This window comes from Salvelinus fontinalis, chromosome 27 (assembly GCF_029448725.1).
Source record: "Salvelinus fontinalis isolate EN_2023a chromosome 27, ASM2944872v1, whole genome shotgun sequence".
NCBI classification, from domain to species: Eukaryota; Metazoa; Chordata; class Actinopteri; order Salmoniformes; family Salmonidae; genus Salvelinus; species Salvelinus fontinalis.
Genome location: NC_074691.1, coordinates 18169189 through 18195945, shown reverse-complemented (window position 1 = coordinate 18195945; position 26757 = coordinate 18169189). Strand labels below are relative to the sequence as shown.

The following is a 26757-nucleotide window of genomic DNA, read 5'->3' as shown; positions in this document are numbered from 1 at the left end:
TCACCCTGGGCTTCCAATCCCTCTGTGCTGCACGACAATTCGACAGTATATTCGCCGCTCGAGAGACGGAACCAGGGGGACACGTTGTAGACCTCCAAAACTATTTTACGGTGATGCGTTAGCGACAGTAGGGTAGATGAGAGCTGGGATCACTCAAACCAGGAGAACGCGAAATTAAACCGCAGTTAATGTCATGTTTGGAAGTTTGACAGATCTCGTAAAACAGAGTATATTCTTTGAATGTTATTGTAATTCTGGGGTTGACATACAGTAGGAGTGGGAGTTTCTGTAATCGCATGTCCCCCTTATCCAATGGACACGCATTGGAGACCCCTGGTACACCAAGTAGACCTATGAAATTACTTCTGTAATGTGGATTGCAATTTTATTTGAAAAAAATAAAGGTCTACTTCAGAACAATGTGAGAAGATACGCGTCCTGGATTTTCATGTTTCTGGATATCTTGAAAATTATTGGCAACAGCTGAAAGTCGCTATGCTCAAGGGATTTCTGCTCAGGTGTCTTGCCTGCTCCGACAGTGGGACCAAAATGGATTTGACGCCACTGCAACCCCCCGTCCCCCATTAACAGAAGTTCTAACAGTTCTTACACGTTGTTATTAAACTACGGTTTTAAATTTGACAAATGCTTTGGAAGAAATCGCAAGACGACCCGCATGGATTTTAAATCGACATTTGCATTTGGAATTTCAATCATGAACTTTGTTGACAGTTTAATAACCTTATTTCTCCTGACGCTTCTGTATTTGTCAGCTGTCAAGGTAAATTATGTATCATAACAGACCCAGGGTCTCTAAATGGACGTCAAGAAATGTATTATATTTGTGAAATATGGTCGAGTGTAGGTCGTCCTTGTCGCTCCCCTTGTTAGGTCATTGCTCATGTTTTAACAACCTCAAAATGTTTCGTGGCATCGGATATATTCAAATAGCAAATCTGACACTGTTCCAACTTCATGTATTTACTGTCTGGTGTGGTGCGTTTTTGTCGTTCAGAGGTGGAATAGGCTTATCTAATGTTTTTGAAAGAATGTTATAAACTTTAGTCTAGACTGGTGATTGCGGGCCTGCTCAGAACCACCTTGGCGATATTATTACGCTTTTAAAGGCGCAGCGGCATTTTGAATTTGCAGAGATATGGCAGCAGGTTCACTGCCTGCACATTCGATCCTACAGTTTCATTTTAATAGGCACTATCGGAATACCACTACCCACCTACATTTTAAATGAACATTTCTGAAAAATAGTGCGTTGGCTTCATATTTTATTAAGGCTATAACATTAGTTTAACTAATGAAAATGTATACATTAATGTAGGACTATACTGATTTGCAAATCATTAATCAAAATGTTGAAGCCTCCACATGACCCTTGAGCAAAACTTTTTATGATAATACAAAACCCCCAACCAATATATCTCTTTAGGAGACTTTTCAGGTTCAGGTGAAAATGTTCCAGCCAAGTCACCCCTGATACAAGTCAGTATTCGACGTCCGTCCATGTCAGAGGAAGTCAGGAAATTATGTGGAAACTGGCCACTAGGGCAAACAGTGAGTGTTGTTACTTTTTTTAACCTTTATTTAACCACGCAAGTCAATTAAGAACAAATCCTAATTTTAAATGAATACCTTCAACTATGTTTCAGTGTTGTGGACAGGGATTGTGGATGCGCATAAGCATCTACCTCTGATTACAAATATTGCAAGTTCGAATCTAGTGATTTAATATTTTTTAAGCCTACCCGAAACCTTAACCATTCGAAGTTAATGCCTAACCTTAAACATTTGGATTTAGTGCTGAAACATAGCCTTAAACACTTTGAAATTTGACGTTTGCAACAACTTTGACATTTTACGTTTAAAACATGGATTAACGTGTAATTCTGACGTGAGACTGAGAACTGGTAGCAGCGGTAACAGGTTGAGGTTGATATTATGCACTTCCATTGTTCCGACTAAACTCAGTAGTCCTCAGTGAAAGCCACTTGGTAATGAATCTCCAGGCCTCATGCAATCCTGGGCAGAAATTGCACAAGTGTGTGTGTGATGGTGTGTGCGTGTGTGATGATGATGGTGTGTATGTGTGCGTGCCTGTGTACGTACGTGCTTGTATATGAGTGGATCGATGCCAACCACTGTGGGAGGACTGCTGACAGCAATCCCCACCGTGGAGAAATGTCGCAAACTGTGGGCTGGATACAGGTCATTGTAGCAACAATTAACAAGTGTGGTCTGTTGAGTTGCGTAGAGAATTAAATGGTAACATTTGCAAACATAGGCTTACAACTTCTTCAATCTTCACAGTGAATGACAATGTAGGCCTTGGCTTTGAAACAAAACAAACAAACCGGTTGATCTTTGACAGCGCCAATGTCATATCGTGTCTGCGCCACGTAGCCTCTTTGGTTACACTTAAGTGATTGTGAACTGCTCTGGAATATGACATTCAAAAATGTAAGGCTACTATCTAACCTCCAATTTGTGTGCCCCTTTTCCTTTCTCCCGTGCAGAGTGCCCACATACCGAAAGAAGGATGGAGGATTTCGCATGACGGCGGTAGGTGTAAGGCACCGTGGGAAAAGGGCTTTCATTGGGCTCCCTCGAAGGCAAACTGCCAAGGAAACAGAGTTTGTGTGGTTCACATTGAGAGCACAGGGAGACCCACACCTTCTAGTGGACTGAAGTGTAACTGCACTAGGTCCTCAGGTTGGCTGAATAGGCTCCAACATTGAAGCCATAGTAACACATTTCAAGTAGAATGTTGTCAATTTTCACTTAAAATATTCATGAATTCCATTTGAAATATTGTGTGAGGTTTTTATAGAATGGAATTGAGTCTCTGGCCTTAATGGGTTCTTTACACAAGCATAAGTTGCACAATATATTTGGGATGGAGCTGCTTTCGATCAGAAGCTGAACGTTATGTGATATTGTTTCATACTATGTTTGGTTTGGCTGGTATAGGACACTGCAGGGGGTGTGCTATGATTTCCCATTTCTCCTTTACTCTCCAAGAGGAATCAGAGTTTTTGTCTGTTTGTGGTGTCTCAATGTCTTTCCCAACATTTGCAGCCCCAGGCTACAATGTTTTTAGTGCTTCAGTGCAGAAGGTACCAAGCTTTGTGGGGCTGAGAGAGGGATTGAAAGAGGGAGTCAGTACAGAAGCATACCAGAGCCACAGTGAGAGAGGAAATGAGAGAGACACCTTGATGGGTGAGATAATATAATAATAAAATATATAATGTACATATGGCATGTACTGTAGTAGATGCTTTTATCCATAGCGACTTACAGTAATGCGTGCATACATTTTCGTATAGGTAATCCCAGTGGGAGATGCTGGTTGTTGAAGGGAAGTTAATGTAGTAGATGTATATTTTGTAATATGCATGTGTGATCTTGCCACAACCGCCCTGTGTTTGTTGATCATTTACTGTATGTGTGTATAGGTTCTTGGTATACTAAATGTGTGTGTATGTCTCTCCTCAGTGATATCCTTCATGGAGGTGTACAATAAGAGCCTATGTCAGCCCAGGGAGCTGCTGGTAGAGATCGCACAGGAGTACCCAGAGGAGGTAGAACATATCTTCATCCCATCCTGTGTGGTGCTGACGCGCTGCGCAGGCTGCTGCAACGATGAGATGCTAGAGTGCACGCCAACCTCCACGCATAACATGACCATGGAGGTGAGAGACAGAGCGTTTTATATTTTAACCCTTACATCTCCATCACACTTCTTCTACAACCCTACTTCTACATATACCGGTTACATCACCAAGGAGGTGAGATACTGACCTCTGACCTTTGACTGTTTAACTGCTTACATTTAGACTGGACACCTCCCCAAAATGACATTTAGAACATAATGGAGGTGAAACACTTAACCCCATACTTCTTTCTCTTTGTGTTATTTCCTCTATCCCCCATGTCCCCTCACAACACAGTAACATCACTATGGAGGTGAGAGCCCTTTAAACTTTAACCCCATATATTAACCCACTGTTCCCCGGCTGCCGAAGATATGGATTAAGACAGCCCCCTGCACCTCTCTGATTCAGAGGGGTTGGGTTAAATGCGGAAGACACATTTCAGTTGAATACATTCAGTTGGACAACTGACTATCTCCCTTTCCATAGCCTCTAACCTGCCCCTATCCTCACATACTATAACATCCCTTTCAGGAATCTCTCCAGCCTCTTTCTGACAATCCATATACCCTTATGCTACATGCGTGTCTCAAGTTATGTGGGTCTATGTATGTAGATGTATGAAAGGGATAATCAACGAGGGGCTATGCGTTCTATGGACAATAATGAACGACGTGGAAGCTTCCACAGAGTTGCATTATTTTACAGAGAACACATAGAGCCCAAGTTCAGTGATGAATTAGTAGTTGTAAAAAGGTATTTATTTATATGGGCAATGGGACCAGATTTACATTTTAGTCATTTAGCAGACACTCTTATCCAGAGCATTTAGGGTTAAGTGCCTTGCTCAAGGGCACACCAACAGATATTTCACCTAGTTGGCCCGGGGATGTGAACCATCGACCTTTCGGTTACTGTCACAACGCCCTTATCCACTAGGCTACCTGCCACCTAGGTATACAGATATGTTCTAAACAGGTCAAATGGTTTTAAAGACATTTTGGAAAAATTCCTGGGAGGATGGAAACCCTGTCAGACTGCAGCAACCTTGTACTTGTTAATATGAATTATATTTTAAAACTATACTTTCCTTTACACAGACACAACCATTGCAATTGGACAATAGAACTCACAGGGTTGAGCTTGCTTTATGCAGGTTTGCATTGTATAGGCCTATGCAACTGCAATTAAAAGTAACTCACACAGTCTATTTATGTAATCAGTATTGTGTTGTTCGATTAATTTCATTTAATACTTTTGGATTGAAAAGTTCATGGTAGCCTAGCCAGCCAGCCGAAGTTTGAATATAGCCTAACCAAATTTGATCAAGTTCACATTTTCTCCTAACACAAATATATTGTCTATAAATAGGCTACAGAACCCTGGCTAGAGGGGACATGGAGCATTGGCTGTAGCCTATGCAGCTGCCGCTGTAGTTGCCTATGCAGTAGCCGAGTTGATCAAACTGAGAAATTGTCTCTTTTTCTTCCCATACAGTTTAGGTGTAGGCAGCTGCAACATTTCTGTGAAGTTTTTGCTTGTGTATGTCGGTAGTGATGTGTAATCACGTTTGCTAAATAAATACTGTAGGACAGTGGGGCGGCGTGCGCTTTGCTAAATGATGTGCTTTGTACCTGGCCTGCGCAACCTGTGATTTCCGTGAATCTGATTGTTCAAGACACAGAACAGAATGCACAGAACCTGCAGCACTCCCATATGAAGGACAGATATGCTTACATAGTGTGTGAGATGACATCGAGTCATACAGCTCAAGTCCAAGTTAAGTCACCAGTCATAGATGCTCAAGTCAAAGTCAAGTGTTTGTTTTTTTGTCAAGTAAAATCTTAAGTCGCAAAATTTGACTTGAGTAGTACTCAAGTCCAAGTCACATGACTCGAGTCCCCATCTCTGACTATAGCCATTGAATTCTACCGTGCAAATATACCAAATATATTGGCAACTACCTACAGTAGTTGCCGTGGTAAACAGACTTTCTAGTTTAACTAAACAAACCATCAGTCCTAGCTCGCCGTTATGAAAATCGAATTCAACAATGCCAATTCATGTTTTCAATTTGAATTCTTGTTTCAAAAGTAGCTCAAACATGTATGAATGAACTATAGCCATTGAATTCTACCGCGCAAATATACTGTGCATTATAGGGAAATAATGCATGCTCTAGAATGCCCTTCAAGCCAATCAGAAACAGTTATTCAACATTGCAATAGTATAATTAAGTGGTAATGCCCGAGAAGCCGGTGTTTGGAGGATTTCGTCTCGGGCCGGCAAACAGTGCTAATATATCCTCCAAACACTGTCTTCGAGGGCATTATTACTTTTATACAATGGGTTACCAACGTATTCAAATAATGATTGACAAATTTTCATTAAAAACGTTTTGATGAATTTATTCATACTATTTCATCCTTCCACAAGATATAGTCCCGACACAAATCTAGGGTTGCTATGCATCTATGGACGCAACCCAGTCATTCGATCTAAATGTTCCAAACTGGCTAGAACGTTCTTATCCCTTTCTTGCTAGCTAGCCAACTACGCCTAACTTACAGTCATGTCAAAAAGTGCAGCCAGAATAACAGCAAAGTAGCTGCATTTGCATTTGTTTAAGCTGTTTTCTATTGACATTTATTTGGCTATGTCCATCACAATGAGCTAATGAGACTCGATTTCACCTGGCATAGAAAATGTGCTCAATTGTCAGGACACTTTTGTTCAGTGGAGCTAGCCAACAACACATCTACAGTAACACAATCACTTCAAACTGAAGCTGGAAAGACTGCAAATTATCTGCGTTTCGTTTTTACCTTTTTTCCATTTCCATTTTTTTTGTATATATCCATACAAATTATTGTAGCTGATTCCTGATTTCGACTGGCTGAGAAATGTTGCCCACCTGTCTCTCGTCCCGACTCGTTCATTACTATGGGATTACTATGGGACAGCGGGAGATTGAATATTGAAACAATGTTGCAATTGTCGGAGAGACAGATTGAAGGTTTTTTCAAATCTCCGCTGTTGAAAACTAAGTGTTAGTCTAAAAGAAATGTGAGATAATGTCTAGATGCTTTTTATAGAGGAGATCAAGTTTATAAGTTGCCTGGCTGGGCTGATGAGACAGTGGATCAGGGTAAATAGGCATTTTAACGTCATAGATTTAGCCAGTGACAACTTGTGGAATAGACACTGGCTGGAATGTGGTTTTAACCAATCAGCATTCAGGATTAGATTTACCCGTTGTATAAAAATGTGTAAACAATATATGTGTGTGTATAGTATATGGTGGGAAAGGAGAGAGTCTGTGTGAGTATGTTTGACCGTTCTATATTAGACTCTGTCTTCTCTTGTTTTTGTTTCCACAGATAAAAAGAATAAAACCCCAAAGGCAGGAAAATGACATCTTTATGAGTTTTACAGAACACAGTGCATGTGAATGCAGGTAAGATGTGTTTAAGTATTATTTTGTACACTTGCTGCATGTACACACACACACACACACACACACACACACACACACACACACACACACACACACACACACACACACACACACACACACACACACACACACACACACACACACACACACACACACACACCTACTATCTAATCCAGTGTTCTTCTCAGTTCAGGGCATATGGAGGTCTTCTACGAGGAATTCAGGGGCATTTACTGTAAACAGCGATATTGATTGTCTCTGTTAGATAACTAAGAGTCCGTTCCTACTTCCGGGTGCCATCTACAATCACACTGAGCACTGATCAGGGCCTGTATCCACAAAGTGTCTCAGAGTAGGAGTGCTGATTTAGGATCAGATCCCTCCTGTCCATATTATCATATTTATTATGATCTTAAGGCAAAACTGATCCTACTATAGATCAGCACTCCTACTCTGAGACACTTTGCAGGTCACAGAAAAGTGATATGGTATGAACCATGTATCAGCTTTTCTTTTAACGCCATAGCTATTCATTTATTTAACATTTTATAAAGATTTCTATCCTACATTCAGTGTGTATAATTTTCCACCTTTTCATAACCACCATATAAACTGCTCAAACCATTATTCATTGTTTGTTAACCATTAATAAACTATTTGTAAATCACTTTTCACGACTCTAACTAGTTTATAAGTAGAATGCAATGTTTTACATGGTTTTCTACGAACCTATTGAGAGTACTGGGAAATGAAATGTGACGTTTCACAATTCTTGGCCTCCTGTACACACTGGATTAGCTGTGAGCCAGAGGATTCGTTGCTCCATAATCAGTTATAGTGAAATGAGCTGTGGAGTTGAGCAACAAAATAGAATTGAGAATTGGCTATTGTTATCAGATATTGTGTGTGTTGTGTGTGTGTGTGTGTGTGTGTGTGTGTGTGTGTGTGTGTGTGTGTGTGTGTGTGTGTGTGTGTGTGTGTGTGTGTGTGTGTGTGTGTGTGTGTGTGTGTGTGTGTGTGTGTGTGTGTGTGTGTGTGTGTGTGTGTGTGTGTGTGTGAACAAATCAAGGAGGTAAGCCAGGGAGAAAGCCATCCTTGTCATGACTACTTTGGGATCAGGGATGGAAAACACTAGAGTAGTAGAGTGCTACAGGGCCACCCAAGCTGAATCCTGCCTATGTCTATCTGTCCACTGTTGATGATCTGAATCGGTTAACAAAGAAACAAACGGTGGGCTAGATTTTGTATTTATTATGGATCCCCATTAGCTGTTGCCAAGGCAGCAGCTACAGTAGTCTTCCTGGGGTCCAAACACATTAAGGCACTTACATTACATATAAAACAAATATAAAAACAGTACATCATATGACATTATTACACCACTACATGTACTACATGTATGCGCTTGTGTGCGTATGCGTGTGTCTGTACCTTTGTGTGTCTCTTCAGTCCCTGTGTTCCATAAGGTGTATTTTTACCTGTTTTTTTATTTTTAATCTGACTCTACTGCTTGTGTCAGTTACCTGATGTGGAATAGAGTTCCATGTAGTCATGGCTCTGTGTAGTACTGTGCGCCTCCCATAGTCTGTTCTGGACTTGGGGATTGTGAAGAGACCTCTGGTGGCATGTCTTGTGGGGTATGCATGTGTGTCCGAGCTGTGTGCTAGTAGTTTAAAGAGACCGCACGGTACATTCAGCTTGTCAACACTTCTTAACAAAACAAGTGGTGATGAAGTCAATCTCTTTTCCACTTTGAGCCATGAGAGATTGACATGCATGTCATTAATATTAGCTCCCCGTGTATTAAGGGTCAGCCGTGCTGCCCTGTTCTGAGCCAATTGTAATTTTCCTAATTCCCTCTTTGTGGCACCTGACCACACAACGGAGCAGTAGTCCAGGTGTGACATCTAGGGCCTGTAGGACCTGCCTTGTTGATAGTGCTGCTAAGAAGGCAGAGCAGAACTTTATTATGGAAAGTCTTCTCCCCATATTTGCTACTGTTGTATCAATATGTTTTGACCATGACAGTTTACAATCCAGGGTTACTCCATGCAGTTTATTCACCTCAACTTGTTCAATTTCCACATTATTCATTACAAGATTTAGTTGAGATTTAGGGTTTAGTAAATGATTTGTCCCAAATACAATGATTTTTGTTTTTGAAATATTTAGGACTAACTTATTCCTTGCCACCCATTCTGAAACTAACTGAAGCTCTTTGTTAAGTGTTGCAGTCATTGTAGTAGCTGATGTGTATAGTGTTGAGTCATCCGCGTACATAGACACACTGGCTTTACTCAAAGCCAGTGGCATGTCGTTGGTAAAGATTTTGAAAAGTTAAGGGGCCTAGACAGCTGCCCTGGGTAATTACGGATTCTACCTGGATTATGTTGGAGAGGCTTCCATTAGAGAACACCCTCTGTGTTCTGTTCAAATCAAATTTTATTTGTCACATGCACCGAATACAACAGGACCTTACAGTGAAATGCTTACTTACAAGTCCTTAACCAACAATGCCATTTAAGAAAAATGTAATTAATAATTAAGAAAAATAGAAAGATTTTTTTTATTAAGGAGCAACCAATAAAATAACTGTAGCGAGGTTATATACAGGGGGTACCGGTACAGAGTCAATGTGCAGGCGCACAGGTTAGTCGAGGTAATTGAGATATGTAAATGTAGGTAGAGGTAAAGTGACTATGCATGGATAATAAACAGAGCGTAGCAGCAGCGTAAACATGGGGGGGGGGGGGGCAATGCAAATAGTTCGGGTAGCCATTTGATTAGCTGTTCAGGAGTCTCATGGCTTGGGGTTAGAAGCAGTTAAAAGAAGCCTTTTTGACCTAGACTTGGCGATCCGGTACCACCTGCTGTGCGGTAGCAGAGAGAGCAGTCTATGACTATTGTGGCTGGAGTCTTTGGCAATTCTTAGGGCCTTCCTCTGACACCGCCTGGTATAAAGGTCCTGGATGGCAGGAAGCTTTGCTCCAGTGATGTACTGGGCTGTACACACTACCTTCTGTAGTGCCTTGTGGTCAGAGGGTGAGCAGTTTCCATACCAGGCAGTGATGCAACCAGTCAGGATGCTCTCGATGGTAGAACTTTTTGAGTATCTGAGCACCCATGCAAAATGTTTTCAGTCTCCTGAGGGGTATAGGCGTGCCCTCTTCACGACTGTCTTGGTGTGTTTGGACCTTGATAGTTTTTGGTGATTTGGACACCAAGGAACTTTAAGCTCTCAACCTGCTCCACTACAGCCCCGTCGATGAGAATGGGGGCGTGCTCTGTCCTCTTTTTCCTGAAGTCCACAATCATCTCCTTCATCTTGATCACGTTGAGGGAGAGGTTGTTGTCCTGGCACCACATGGCCAGGTCTCTGACCTCCTTCCTATAGTCTGTCTCATTGTTGTCGGTGATCAGACCTACCACTGTTGTGTCGTCGGCTAACTTAATGATGGTGTTGTAGTCATACTTGGCCATGCAGTCATGGGTGAACAGGGAGTACAGGAGGGGACTGAGTACGCACCCCTGAGGGTTCCCCGTGTTGAGGATCAGCGTGGTAGATGTGTTGTTACCTACCCTTATAACCTGGAGGCGGCCCGTCAGGAAGTCCAGGATCCAGTTGCAGAGGGAGATGTTTAGTCCCAGGGTTCCTTAGCTTTTTGATACGCTTTGAGGGCACTATGGTTTTGAACGCTGAGCTGTAGGTAATGAATAGCATTCTCATGTAGGTGTTCCTTTTGTCCAGGTGGGAAAGGGCAGTGTGAAGTGCAGTAGGGATTGCATCATCTGTGGATCTGTTGAGACGGTATGCAAATTGGAGTGGGTCTAGGGTTTCTGGCATGTTGGTGTTGATGTGAGCCATGACCAGCCTTTCAAAGTACGTCATGGCTACAGACGTGAGTGCTACGGTTCCGTTGTCATTTAGGCACGTTACTATGGGGCTTTTGGGCACATGGACTATGGTGGTCTGCTTGAAACATGTTGGTATTACAGACTCGGTCAGGGACAGTTTGAAAATGTCAGTGAATACACTTGTCCGTTGGTCAGCGTATGCTTGGAATGCACGTCCTGGTAATCTGTCTTGCCCTGCGGCCTTGTGAATGTTGACCTGTTTAAAGGTCTTACTCACATCGGCTACGGAGAGCGTGATCACACAGTCGTCTGGAACAGCTGATACTCTCACGCATGCTTCAGTGTTGCTTGCCTTGAAGTGAGCATAGAATTTTTTTTAGCTCGTCTGGTAGGCTTGTGTCACTGGGCAGCTCGCGGCTGTGTTTCCCTTTGTAGTCCGTAATAGTTTGCAAGCCCTGCCACATCCGACAAGTGTCGGAGCCGGTGTAACGCGATTCAATCTTAGTCCTGTATTGATGCTTTGCCTTTTTGATGGTTCGTCGGAGGGCATAGCAGGGTTTCTTTCCCACTCCTTGAAAGTGGCAGCTCTATCCGTTAGCTGAGTGCGGATGTTGCCTGTAATTCATGGCTTCTGGTTGGGGTATGTACCTAAGGTCACTGTGGGGACAACGTCATCGATGCACTTATTGATGAAGGCAGTGACTGATGTGGTGTAATCCTCAATGCCATCCGATGAATCCCCGAACATATTCCAGCCTGTCCTAGCTAAACAGTCCTGTAGCTTAGCATCTGCGTCATCTGACCACTTCCGTATTGAGCGAGTCACTGGTACTTACAAGTTATCTTGTAAGCAGGAATCAGGAGGATAGTTTATGGTCAGATTTGCCAAATGGAGGGCGGGGGCAGAGCTTTGTACTCGTCTCTGTGTGTGGAGTAAAGCTGGTCTAGTGTTTTTTTCCCTCTGGTTGCACATGTAACATGCTGGTAGAAATGAGGTGAAATGGATTTAAGTTTCCCTGCATGCAAGTCCCCAGGCATTAGGAATGCCACCTCTGGATGAGCATTTTCTTTTTTACGTATGGCCTTATACAGCTTGTTGAGTGCCGTCTTAGTGCCAGCATCGGTTTGTGGTGGTGAATGGACAACTACGAAAATATAGATAAACTCTCTAGGTAAATAGTGTGGTTTACAACTTATCATGAGATACTCTACCTCAGGCGAGCAAAACCTCGAGACTTCCTTAATATTAGATTTCGCGCACCAGCTGTTATTTACAAATATACACAGACCGCCACCCCTTGTTTTACCAGAGGCAGCTGTCCTATCTTGCCGATGGACCGAAAACCCAGCCAGCTGTATGTTATCCATGTCGTCGTTCAGCCACGACTCGGTGGAACATAAGATATTACAGTTTTTATTGTCCCGTTGGTAGCATAGTCTTGATCGGAGCTCGTCCATTTTATTATCCAATGATTGCACGTTGGCTAATGATGGTAAAGGCGGATTGCTCACTCCCCGTCGGATCCTTACAAGGCATCCCGACCTATGTCTCAGATATCTGTCTCTTCTTCATGCGAAGGATGGGGATTTTGGCCTTGTCAGGTATCTAAAGTAAATCCTTCTCATTAGACTCGTTAAAGAAAAATCTTTGTCCAGTACGAGGTGAGTAACTGCGGTCCTGATATCCAGAAGCTCTTGTCGGTCATAAGAGACGGTGGCAGAAACATTATGTACAAAATAAGTTACAAATAACGTGAAAAAACACACACAATAGCACAATGGTTAGGAGCCCGTAAAATGGTGCCATCTGTATAGACATGTAAATCTTTATCCACAATATAGCAGGGGGTGTAATGCCTTAACACATACGTTTTTCTAGCAACAGACATTGATCGATAATGTCAAAAGCCGCACTGAAGTCTAACAAAACAGCCCCCACTATCTTTTTATAATCAATTTCTCTCAGCCAATCATCAGTCATTTGTGTAAGTGCTTTGCTTGTTGAATGTCCTTCCCTATAAGCGTGCTGAAAGTCTGTTGTCAATTTGTTTACTTTAAAATAGCATTGTATCTGGTCAAAGACCATTTTTTCCCAAAAGTTTACTACGGGTTGGTAAGAGGCTGATTGGTCGGCTATTTAAGCCAGTAAAGGGGGCTTTGGTAGTGGAATGACTTTTGCTTCCCTCCAGGCCTGAGGGCACACACTCTCTAGTAGGCTTAAATTGAAGATATGTCAAATAGGAGTGGCAATATCGTCCACTGTTATCCTCAGTAAACCTCCATCCAGGTTGTAAATGTTGATAGACAATAATAATTTTTTCACTTCTTCCACACTCACTTTACGTAATTCAAAAGCACAATGCTTGTCCGTAATTTGGTCAGATATACTAGGATGTGTAGTGTCAGTGTTTGTTGCTGGCATGTAATGCCTAACTTTGCTAATCTTGCCAATGGAAAAATCATTAAAGTAATTGGCAATATCAGTGGGTTTTGTGATGAACGAGCCATCTGATTCAATGAATGATGGAGCCAAGTTTGCCTTTTTGCCCAAAATGTAATTTAAGGTGCTCCAAAGCTTTACTGTCATTCTTCATAGCATTTATTTTCGTTTCATAGTTTAGTTCTCTTCTTTTTATTTAGATTTCTCAATTTGCAGTTATGTTTGCCAGATTTATATGGCATACCTTTTGCCTCATCCTTCTCAACCATACCATTTTTCAATTCCTCATCAATGCAATGGGATTTAACAGTTCTTACAGTCATTTTCTTAACGGGTGCATGCTTATTAGTAAGGTAAGGGCTGTAAGGTAACATGTTTGTTTCTATCTTTCAGGCCAAAGAAAGAAGTGAAAGAACAGAGACAAAAGTGAGTACAGACTCTTGCTCTGTGTTGATTTGAGAAGTGATGTCTATCTCTTTGTCATTGTCTTTCTCCTTCTATCTTTCACTGTTCTCTTTCTCCTGTGCTCACACATTTTTAGCATTTCTCTCTTAAAATGTGTGTTGTTACACACAGCATATCAAATGATCACTCGCACTACCATGTGGCACCGCTCCAATGAGCTTCCTGGAACTCACAAAGAATCACATCCATTTCATTCATTCTAGTTTCATGGCCCTTTGAGCTCTCAGGTGAGACACACGGAAAACCCCAAGAATGCTTCACCCAGGTGAATAAGTGACACCTGATGAGGTCAATGTCCTCTGCTCCTGTCATCTAATGTTGTTTTATATACACCTGCTGCTCCTTACGTTCCTTTGTTACATTACTCTGTTTACATTCCTTCTCTCTGTACCTGCCTTCAACTTCTTATGGCTGGGGGCAGTATTAAGTAGCTTGGATGAATAAGGTACCCAGAGTAAACTGCCTGCTACTCAGGCCCAGAAGCTAAGATATGCATATTATTAAGTAGATTTGGATAGAAAACACTCTGAAGTTTCTAAAACTGTTTGAATGATGTCTGTGAGTATAATAGAACACATATGGCAGGCAAAAACCTGGGGGAAATTCCAACCAGAAAGTGGGAAATCTGAGGTTTGTAGGTTTGCCTATCCAATATACAGTGTCTATGGGGTCATATTGTACTTCCTACGGCTTCCACTAGATGTCAACAGTCTTTAGAACCTTGTTTGATGCCTTCTTCTACTGTGAAGGAGGGGGTAATAAGAGCTGATTGAGTCAGGGGTCTGGCAGAGTGCCACGAGTTCACTCAGGCGCACCCCCGTGAGAGTTAGCTGTGTTCCATTCCATTTCTACAGACAAAGTATATATTATTGAAGATTTATGTTAAAAACATCCTAAAGATTGATTCAGTACATCGTTTGACATGTTTCTACTAACTGTAATGGAATTTTTCGACTTTTCGTCTGGCTTTGGCGTCATGAATTTCGATTTTTGAACTAAAAGCGCGAACAAAAACGAGGTATTTGGACATAAATTATGGACTTTATCGAACAAAACAAACATTTATTGTGGAACTGGGATTCCTGGGTGTGCATTCTGATGAAGATCATCAAAGGTAAGTGAATATTTATAATGCCAGTTCTGACTTCTGTTGACTCCACAACATGGCTTGTTTTTGTGTCTGAGCACCGTACTCAGATTATTGCATGGTGTGCTTTTTCTGTAAAGTTTTTTTGAAATCTGACACAGCGGTTGCATAAGGAGAAGTATATCTTTAATTCTGTGCATAACACTTGTATCTTTTATCATTGTTTATTATAAGTATTTCTGTAAATTGATGTGGCTCTCTGCAAAATCACCGGATGTTTTCGAGGCACAACATTACTGACCATAACGGGCCAATGTAAACTGAGATTTTTGGATATAAATAGGAACTTTATCGAACAAAACATACATGTATTGTGTAACATGAAGTTCTATGAGTGTCATCTGATGAAGATCATCAAAGGTTAGTGATTCATTTTATCTCTATTTCTGCTTTTTGTGACTCCTCTCTTTGGCTGGAAAAATGACTGTGTTTTTCTGTGACTAGGTACTGACCTAACATAATCAGATGGTGTGCTTTCGTCATAAAGCCTTTTTGAAATCGGACACTGTGGTGCGATTAACAACAAGTTTATCTTTAAAATGTTGTAAAATACTTGTATGTTTGAGGAATTTTAATTTGGAGATTTCTGTTGTTTGAATTTGGCGCCCTGCACTTTCACTGGCTGTTGTCAAGTCGATCCCGTTAACGGGATCTCAGCCATAAGAAGTTTAAGTATGTCTCAGGGTTCATTTCTTTACTTATGTTTTACAGGATCTTGTGATGTGTAGATAACTGTGTGTTTTTAGAAACAAGGTCGGTCAGATATCATTACTGACCGACCTTATACTCACAGACATCATTCAAACAGTTTTAGAAACTTCAGAGTGTTTTCTATCCAAATCTACTTAATAATATGCATATCTTAGCTTCTGGGCCTGAGTAGCATTTTTGTGTGTGTTTATGGGTCTAGCTTTAGTGGATTTCTTGTTTTTGTTCAACTGATTTTTCAGTTGGGATTGTGTAGTTGTCCTATTGCCTAAACCTACACCTACAGGATACGAGGGTCTTTGGTTGTATTTAGGTTTTATATGTCATGTGTCCAGCGGTATAGATAAGGGTTTGTTTCTGAGACCCTATCTGACCGACCTTGTTTTAACCATTTATGAGTCTGAAGGCTGATGGCTTTAGTGCTCCCTGCCAACATGTTTCTACACTGAGATGCCCCAGGGGACATTCAACTCTTGTTTTTGATGCTACCGTGCTTTACTGTTTGCTCAACTTTTACATCTGACCATGCTGTGGTGACGGCAGGGCTGGATTAAGAAATCATAGGCCCTGGGGCTTAGATATTTTCTTGGGCACCCCTCCCGTTTTCATATGTGTACACCCGCTTGCAAGTACACACGTTTTTATGAGCCTAATAAAGATGTAATTTAACTGTGAAACTTTTAAAATAAAAATGTATCCGCCTCTTGGCACATATGAAAGCAGGGGGTTCCTTTTAACATGAGTCTTCAATATTCCCAGTTAAGAAGTTTTAGGTTGTAGTCATTATAGGAATTATAGGACTATTTATCTCTATACCATTTGTGTTTCATATACCTTTGACTATTGGATGTTCTTATAGGCACTATAGTATTGCCAGCCTAATCTCGGGAGTTGATAGGCTTGAAGTCATAAACAGCGCTGTGCTTCAAGCATTGCGAAGAGCTGCTGGCAAACGCAGGAAAGTGCTGTTTGAATGAATGCTTACGAGCCTGCTGCCTCCTACCACCGCTCAGTCAGACTGCTCTATCAAATATCAAGTCATAGACTTAATTATAATATAATAAATATGGTCAAATCCGGAAACTATAATTTCGAAAACAAAACGTTTATTCTCTCAATGAAATACGGAACCGTTACGTATTTTATCGAACGGGTGGCATCCATAAGTCTAAATATTGCTGTAACATTGCACAATCTTCAATGTTATGTCATAATTATTTAAAATTCTGGCAAATTAATTATGGTCTTTGTTAGGAAGAAATGGTCTTCACACAGTTCGCAACGAGCCAGGCGTCCCAAACTGCTGCATATACCCTGACTCTGATTGCACAGAACGCAAGAGAAGTGACACAATTTCCCTAGTTAATATTGCCTGCTAACATGAATTTCTTTTAACTAAATATGCAGGTTTAAAGAAATATACTTGTGTATTGATTTTTCAAAGTCATTGATGTTTATGGTTAGGTACATTGGTGCAACGACAGTGCTTTTTTCGCGAATGTGCTTGTTAAATCATCACCCATTTGGCGAAGTAGGCTGTGATTCGATGATAAATTAACAGGCACCTCATTGATAATATGCAACGCAGGACAAGCTAGTTAAACTAGTAATATCATCGTTTTTTATAAGATAAGTTTAATGCTAGCTATCAACTTACCTTGGCTCCTTGCTGCACTCGCATAACAGGTGGTCAGCCTGCCACGCAGTCTCCTCGTGGAGTGCAATGTAATCCGCCATAATCAGCGTAAAAAAATGCTGATTACCGATTGTTGAAAATTGAAATCACCCCTAATTAATCGGCCATGCCGATAGTAGTTAGTCACAGTGGTGTTAATGATGGTACAAAAGATCTCTGAAGATCAATGGGCTTGATCAGTCATCCTATGGAAGCTAACTCTAGTCTAGGTTCACCCAATCATTGTACGGAAATGTTCCTTTGTCACATTTTGTTATATACCCTGCATCTGTTAAATCTGCTGAATTTATACACTACCTGGAGCTCATTGTACTGTTATATCAAACAACTTAAACAGGCAGATCTCTCAAGATTGACTTTGAAATTGGACGTCTGTCAGTGTCCTGAGGGTGTCGGGAAATGCCTTCAAAACCGGACACTAGGCAACAGTCCTACTTGGGCAACAGTGGGCGCTATTACCATCAATTAGGCTTGGGATTTGATAGGGTGTTGTGGACGGGGGTGGTGGATAACCGTCATCCTATGACTCCAGATCAAAAGGTTGCATGTTGCATGAGTGGTGGACCCTCATTTGTTATTTTATTCCCATCCAAAACCTTAACCCTTCGAAATGTGACGTTTGGAACAACTTCGAATTTTTGAGAAGTGCAAAACGTCTAATTATGCAGTGAGCTTGTTGAGTTCCATCAGCCAAGACTGGTGACCCAGATTAGTTGAAAGAGAACTAGGCTGACTTATAGTTTTCATGACATTGTCAGCTAATCCATCTATGTGCACGCTTAAAAGGCATTTGCCTCATGGAGCGCAACACATCTCCTTCGCATAGAGTTGATCAGGTTGGTTGATTGTGGCCTGTGGAATGTTGTCCCATTCCTCTTCAATGCCTATGCAAAGTTGTTGTTTTTGGTGGAAACTGGAACACGTTGTCGTACACGTTGATCCAGAGCATCCCAGACATGCTCAATGGGTGACGTGTCTGGTGAGTATGCAGGCCATGGAAGAACTGGAACATTTTCAGCTTCCAGATGATGGCGGTGGATGAATGGCACGACAATAAGCCTCAGGATCTCGACACGATTTCTCTGTGCATTCAAATTGCCATTGATAAAATGCAATTGTGTTCGTTGTCCGTAGCTTATGCCTGTCCATACCATAACCCCACCGCCACCATGGGGCACTCTGTTCACAACGTTGACATCTGCTAACCGCTTGCCCACACTACACCATACATGCTGTCTGCCATCTGCCCGGTACAGTTGAAACCGCGATTTATCTGTGAAGAGCACACTTCTCCAGCGTGCCAGTGGCCATCGAAGGTGAGCATTGTCCCACTGAAGTCGGTTACGACGCCGAACTGCAGTCAGGTTAAGACCCTGGTGAGGACGACGAGCATGCAGATGACATTCCCTGAGACGGTTTCTCAGAAATGCTTAGGTTGTGTAAACCCACAGTTTTATCTGCTGTCCGGATGGCTGGTCTCATATCATCCCTCAGGGGAAGAAGCAGGATATGGAGGTCCTGGGCTAGCGTGGTTACACGTGGTCTGCGGTTGTGAGGCCGGTTGGACAGACTTTCAAATTCTCCAAAACTACGTTGGAGACGGCTCATGGTAGAGAAATGAACATTCAATTCTCTGGCAACAGCTCTGGTGGACATTCCTACAGTCAGCATGCCAATTGCGGGCTCCCTCAATTTGAGACATCTGTGGCATTGTGTTGTGACAAAACTGTACATTTTAGAGTGGTCTTTTATCGTCCCCAGCACCAGGTGCACCTGTGTAATGACCATGCTGCTTAATCAGCTTCTTTATATGCCATACCTGTCAGGTGGATTGATTATCTTGGTAAAGGAGAAATGCTCACTAACAGGGATGTAAATTAATTTGTGCACAACATTTTAGAGAAATAAGCTTTTTTGTGCATATTAAACATTTCTGGGATCTTTTATTTCAGCTCATGAAACATGAGACCAATGCTTTACATGTTGCGTTTATATTTTTGTTCAGTATAGTTTACATGTTGTCAACAATCTAAGCCAACCCTGTCCATTTTGCCCCATAGTTGCACAAGTGCCGGTTTTGTTGCTAAACAACCAACCCATCTATAGTCCAGTATCCATTTGGGAATGTTAAGAGTAGCTGAGGTAGTGTTTTGGCCAAAAAAAACAGCTAAACTTAAATATTAAACGTGTGAAAACCTTTCTTTTTGGTCTAAGAATGTCTAGAAGCCAGTGTTCTTTTGATAATTTATTTTGCTACAACAGTGACAAAGTTTTAACTTCTAGATTCATGGGCCGTTCTGGCTCGGACAAGGCTTACTTGTCCAATTCTTATTTACTAGATTTATTGAGACCATTTGATTCTATTTCAGTCCATTCTCTCACTCCTATAGCCTCTGTGTGAATGAACGATCTATTGATCGATTGATTTGATTTACTGACTAACTGAACTCGGAACTCTCTATTGGGTTGATATGTGTCTCTTTTCCTCCTCCTCTCAGATGTATCAGTGTTGTTGTGCTTCTTTCTCTTTTTTACAGAAAACCCCGGAAAGGCAAGGGCAAAGGCCAAAAGAGAAAGCGAAAGAAAAACCATGACCAAAAGAATCGTGAAGTGTATGTCAGCTCGGCCTTCTCCTCTCCCAACCTGCACTTGAGTGTGGCACTTCTAAGCTTATTTGGGAGGAGTTCATTTGCCCCTTTTTAATTAATTAATTTGCTCACTCACTTTTCACAGCCCCACCACTCCACCCAATACCACCACCACCACCCAATCCCACCACATGCATCAATTGGCATGAGGCTTTTCTGAACCCCCACCCCACCGGAGTAGGTAGAAGTCGTCCCTGAATAATAAATAACATCTGATCCTATATCTATGGTTAGGGGTGACTTCAACCTCAAATCACTACAACTCACTCGATTCACCCATAACCCTGCCTCCATACCTCACTGCCACCCTCACCCCACACCCCTTGTGATAAGGAACCCTAGGGGGATGGAGGGAAAGTATGGAGTGATAGGGTAAAGATAACAGAACTGAACCAACCAGCATGGCTTTTTGCTGACGATCTCACTAATCCGGTATCTGTTGTGGGGATCATCCAAGGCCTACATCAGTGTTGAGTCTGTCTCGCTTTGCTGTGTCTCACACTCGCCCTTTTCCCCCTTTCTTCTTCTGTTTCTTTTCATCCCTCCAAACAGGTTTTTGCTGTTCCGTCTGCCATATCTGGGCTTTGTTTGCAATGTGAGCATATGAGAGATGGCAATCACACTGCTGTTTCTTTCTGGGTTATGTAAACCAACAAGTTGTTTAGCCCATTCTATTTGTGCGTTCTCTTTGTCTCCATGGGTCTCAACAATTAAAAAAATAAATAATAATTCAATAGAAAGATTTGCTCATGTTTCTGCAATGGGTTTAATGTCAAATAATAGAGTTGTTCTGTTCACGTTGCTGTGCCTTTAGTTCTCAATGGAATGTCTGTCTGTCATCCCCCATACTCTGTGAAAATGGTTTGGTCCACTATCAACCCCTCTGTGTGGAAACAGAATGGTGCAGTCTCTCTAGTGTTCTTTGTCATTTAAACCAGATCCATTCTCTTATCTACTGGTTCTCTATCTAATCTGTGTCTACAGGTGTAGGATCTTAATTTGAGCCAGTTTGCTACAGCAGAAAAATAATCCTGCAGCAACAGGAAATGTGGATTATAATTAATGGATTCATACATTTTTTGTTACGGCAAATCAAGTCTGAAATTTTAACTCGCACTGCAAGTTTGCACTTCCTGCTGTGCAGGAAAATTCTCAGCAACAAATGAGTGATCATATTAAGATCATACATCTGTATGGGAAAAACAATACTTTTAAAATTTTAATTCAATAAAATCGAATCCTGTATTCTTACGCACAAAGACGACCTCTGAGTTTTATTTGATTATGTAAAAAGAGAGTTTTGGGATGTGTTGAATTTGACAGTGTTTTGTGTTGTAAGCCTCAAATCTCTGCCAAAGCTTGCTGGTGCATGTCTAACTGAAACAATGCATACTGTACGTGGGCAAGCCAATCATCAAGAATCACTCCCCCCTACCACCCTACGAGACAGTAGGAGGAGGTCACCCTGCCAGCATAGGATGAGTTGGGGAGAGGGCAATGGTTTTGGGGGTAATTTTGCTGCTTGCAAAGTGTCCGTTTTTGTACAACCCTCCAGTCACATGCTACAATTCCTCCTCCTTTACATACCTACACATACAGAACATTCACACATAGGCAGTGACACTGGGAGTATGAAGTTGCAGCATGTGTGGGTTGTCAGAAAACACTTCCAAGGTTGTTTCCATATTAACACCATTCTAATAAACATCCTTCCTATCTCTTTCTCCTCCTCCACTCTCCTCTTCATCATCCTTCACTTTTTCCTCTCCTCTCTCTGTCTGTCTAAAGTCAGTGCGAGCCATGTTGTGATGGCTGTTCAGAGAGGAGGAAGCAGGGGTTCATCCAGGACCCTCTGACCTGCCAGTGTTCCTGCAGAAACTCCAATGCCCACTGCCGGGCGCGTTACCTGGAGCTCAACGAGAGGACCTGCAGGTGTGTTTGTGTGTGGGTGTCGGGAGGACTTTTGTTTTATCACTCTTGACCTCATATCTCGGTATGGTAACCAAGATGGTGTTTGGTGACATTTCTTGACCACATAAGAGCCTACCATTAGCCAAGAACCTGACCAAGACATTGGCGCTCAGTTCCCAGAGCATGAGATCAAGTGTGTGTTTCATACAACCATACAGCCCTACTTCTCTGTTTTTAATGCCTGTCTTTCTTCTCTTTGTCCCCCAGATGTGACAAACCAAGAAGATGAGAGGCCAAACTTCAGATGAAATGACATGTGGAATATTCACAAGATGTTTCACAGCTCAGCACTTTGAACTTTAAACTCTAAGCTAATTTTCTCTGTGGAAAGCATTCCTCTGGACTGACTGAGAAACAGCAGAGAGAGAAAGAGAAAGAGAAAGAAAATGAACAGACAGACAAATCATCCCAATGTAGATCTGTATATACTGAAGTATATACTAAAAGTACAGAATTTTTATTGCTGCTAAAAGAAAACTAACTAAAACCCATCATTATAAAAAAGCAAACAGCTGTGTGGTTTTGTATTTCACTGGCGTGTGACCGGACTGCAGTTTTGTTGTAATTTCATTTATGCAAATTCTTCACTGGATATATATGAGGGGTTATGTGTCGAATCAGAAACAACAACCTAGCTATGTGATACATATATCAGCAGAAAAGAGGAGGAAGAGAAGAAGGGAGAACATTCTTGGAGGGATGGAAAGTACTGACCCATAGACTCCCGTTGCAGGAACCCAATTGCAATGGCAGGACAGGCAATGGGAAAACGGGGATCTGTCCCTTTGTGACAATTTCTTTTACCTGAAAGCAAGTTCTAGAACTGATGCGTAGAACTTGTGGAATGCTAAAACTGTCTTTTGCTGCCCTTTCTAGCAGTGGAACTGGATTTGGAGTGCCATTAATACTTCTAAAGGGATACTGATGATTGATTTTGGTATACATGGAAACCTCTAGAAACAACTGATACTGTAGCTTGATTCCATTGAGAAACTGTGCCTCACAAACTGTGCTGATCACTTCAGAGTGAGAAATCCTGAATCTGCTTCTTAAATTATTATATTTTTTTCAGAGGGGAGGGGGATGGTACGCTGTCTGCGGTTGAACTCAATACAGAATGCAATAGTATCGATGGCAAGCTGTCTGTCTGTATATATACTATACATACTTAATATCCCTTATGTCATTGTCCACTATAGATAATTTATAATGTTAGAGTATTTTCAGTATTCAGTCCTCTACCCGTATTTAATTTGATCTATTTATATATACAGTGTTATGTTCTTTTGGGTTTCCCCCCTCCCCGCTATGTGATGTCATTATCGTCTCCTCTCTGCCTAGCTACAAGGAGACACTGCTCTTGGCTTTTATAAGAAAGGAAAATCTTGGTGTAAACATTCCTCAAATGGATCATTTGTATGGACGGACTTTTTAAGGTGGGGGTGCTGCGTGTGATTCTCACCCTGCTCGTTTGTGCGTGTGTGGGAGTGTGAGTGTGTGTGTGTGTGTGTGGGGGGGGGGGTTAGAGGCAGAGTAGGCTTATGCTTGTCTTGAGCTCCACCACGCAAATAACAATAAACCCTTGCTAAAAGAAAGCTCGGCCTACCAAGTCAATGCTTCCATTTTGTGTTTGTATTACAGCTAGCAATCTGCAACCTACAGTACATTCGGAAAGTATTCAGACCCCTTGACCTTTTACACATTTTGTTACGTTACGGCCTTATTCTAAAATGAATTAAATCGTTTCCCCCCCCTTATCAATCTACAGACACTACCCCATAATGACAAAGCAAAAACAGATTTCTAGAAATGTTTGCAAATGTATATATAAAAAAATTACTGAAATCACATTTTTCGTAAGTATTCAGACCCTTTACTCAGTACTTTGTTGAATCACCTTTGGCAGTGATTACAGCCTCGAGTCTTCTTGGGTACGATGGTACAAGCTTGGCACACCTGTATTTGGGCAGTTTCTCCCATTCTACTCTGCAGATCCTCTCAAGCTTTGTCAGGTTGGATGGGGAGCGTCGCTGCACAGCTATTTTCAGGTCTCTCCAGAGATGTTCGATCGGGTTCAAGTCCAGGCTCTGGCTGGGCCATTCAAGTACATTCATTGACTTGTTCTGAAGCTGCTCCTGTGTTGTCTTTGCTGTGTGCTTAGGGTTGTTGTCCTGTTGGAAGGTGAACCATCTCCCATGACTGAGGTCCTGAGCGCTCTGGACCAGGTTTTCATCAAGTATCTCTCAGTAATTTGCTCCGTTCATCTTTCCCTCGATCCTGACTAGTCTCCCAGTCCCTGCCTCTGAAAAACATCCCCACAACATGATGCTGCCACCCCCATGCTTCACCGTAGGGATTGCGCCAGGTTTCCTCCAGATGCTTGTCATTCAGGCCAAAGAGTTCAATCTTGGTTTCATCAGACCAGAGAATCTTGTTTCTCATGGTCTGGGTGTCTTTAGGTGCCTTTTGGCAAACTCCAAGCGGGCTGTCATGTGCCTTTTACTGAGGATTGGCTTCCGTCTGGCCACTCTACCAAAAAGCCCTGATTGGTGGAGTGCTGCAGAGATAGTTGTTCTGCTGTAAGGTTCTCCCATCTCCACAGAGGAACTCTAGACCTCTGTCAGAGTGACCATCGGTTTCTTGGTCACCTCCCTGACCAAGGTCCTTCTCCCCCAATTTCTTAGTTTTGCCGGTTGGCCAGCTCTAGGACAAGCCTGTGTTCTTAGGGACCTTAAATACTGCAGAAATGTTTTGGTAACCTTCCCCAGATCTGTGCCTCGACAGAATCCTGTCTCGGAGCTTTAAGGACAATTCCTTTGACCTCATGGCTTGATTTTGCTCTGACATGCATTGTCAACTGTGGGATTTTTATATAGACAGGTGTGTGCCTTTCCAAATCATGTCCAATCAATAACATTTACGACGGGAGGACTCCAATCAAGTTGTAGAAACATCTTAACGATGATCAATGGAAACAGGATGCACCTGAACTCAATTTTGAGTCTCATAGCAAAGGGTCTGAATACTTATGTAAATAAGCTATTTCTGTTTTTATTTTTAATACACTTGCAAAAAATGTGAAAAAACTGTTTTCGCTTTGTCATTATGGGGTGCATTATGACAAAAAGGCTGTTGGCCGTTCTTTTGCGCCAGGGGATCAAGTTTTAGTTTTGTTGCCAATTCCTGGCTCATCTCTGTCAGCACGTTTTTCTGGACCATATCTGGTGGAAAAGAAACTCAGTGACACAAACTATGTGATAAAGACCCCAGATCGAAGGCGTTCTTCCCGTGTGTGTCATGTTAACATGCTAAAAGAATATTATGTACGTGACTCTCCAGACAGCTCCTCAAGTAAGCCGGTCCAGCCCGCCGTCTCCAGTGTGGCTGCGGTGGTGCTGAAGCCTGGCTGGGACCTAGAGGAGGATAAGGAGGATGGGTTGGAGTTAGTTCTCAGCAAATGTGGTTGCTGACGCTCTATCACGGGTTTACTAACTGGGGAAGCGTTGTTTTTTGTTATTACAAACTGTATGTTTGCAATTTTTGTGGTGGGCGTGTTACGTTCCCCAGTTTCTGTGTTCTGTTTTGTATTTGAGTGTGTGTTTCAGGAGATGGCTTCCTGAAGTACTCCCCAACCAGCTGATTGGTCAACCCCAGGTTAATTGGTGATTGGAGCTGACCCTGCCCCCTCGTCAAGAAGCAGCTGACTCTAATCACCATTGCCACCTGAAGATAAAAGCCAGTGTTCTGCCCAAGAGAGAAAAGATAGAGAGAAGAGTTGGAGAGAGGAGAGAGATGAGATTTGGAGTAGAGATTGAGAGAGATTGAGATTGAGAGGGAGAGAGAGGAGATGAGATTTGGAGTAGAGATTTGGAGATTGAGAGAGAAAAATTAGATTGTGATATAGTGTGGGTTGTGTATCAGAAAGTGTGGTATGTACTGTTGTTGGTAGCAGTTTTTCTATGTCCTGTGTTTGTGAGTGTTTGTGAAATCATTAATAATTACTCTGTTTCATTTGTTCCCAGGGGGGAAGGAGAAGGCACTTTGGGAGTGCTTAGGCAAGAGGCCCGCGGGCATACATATACCCGTAGTATATTTACTGTCTAGGCACACTAGGTAAGACCTGGGCGGACCACCCCCTGTATTTTGGTTAGGGCACCAGACGGTGCTAAGTTAGGTAAGTTAAGTGGGTAGGCAGATTAGATAGGAGAGGGGGAACTTTGATATTTACTTTCTTTGCTTTGGTTCCGTCCAGCCCCTTTTCCCCATATTACCGTGTAAGAAAATAAATCCAAGTAAACGGTAAAATCTGCTTTTGTGTCATCCTTGCTCGCACCTACAGTCCATACCTCTTGCACTTCAGAGAGTTGAGTTATAGCAGGGAGTTGCGTTCCCTCTTCGCAGAGGCGTGCGTAACACTAACCTTGATAAGCTTCATCAGATGACAGTCCTATAACATCAGGTTATACATACACTTATGTTTTGTTTGAAAATGTGCATATTTAGAGCTGAAATCAGTGGTTATACATTGTGCTAACGTAGCCTCTTTTTCCCACAATGTCCGGATATTTTTCTGACACTTTTTATGACACACGTATTCTGACCAAATAGCTATTCATAAACATAACTAAAACATACATGTTGTATAGGAAATGATAGATACACTAGTTCTTAATGCAATCGCCGTGTTAGAATTCTAAAAATAACT

At 42.0% G+C, this 26757-nt stretch overlaps 1 protein-coding gene across 7 annotated transcripts; it reads left to right on the top strand.

The window, feature by feature from the left end:
- vegfab (vascular endothelial growth factor Ab) lies at positions 1-26357 on the top strand. 7 transcript variants are annotated; one of them, XM_055885104.1, is made up of 9 exons: positions 3-781; positions 2529-2574; positions 3091-3231; positions 3508-3704; positions 7046-7122; positions 13811-13843; positions 19971-20045; positions 21870-22013; positions 22260-26357. In XM_055885104.1, exons 1-9 carry the CDS (start codon positions 677-679, stop codon positions 22279-22281), a joined length of 840 nt encoding a protein of 279 aa, XP_055741079.1. In that variant the 5' UTR covers positions 3-676; the 3' UTR covers positions 22282-26357. The 7 variants fall into 7 exon arrangements, with proteins under 7 accessions (XP_055741086.1, XP_055741079.1, XP_055741081.1 ...); XM_055885105.1 differs by lacking the exon at positions 3-781 and adding an exon at positions 788-1569; XM_055885106.1 differs by lacking the exon at positions 19971-20045.
- The last annotated feature ends 400 nt before the right edge of the window (positions 26358-26757 follow it).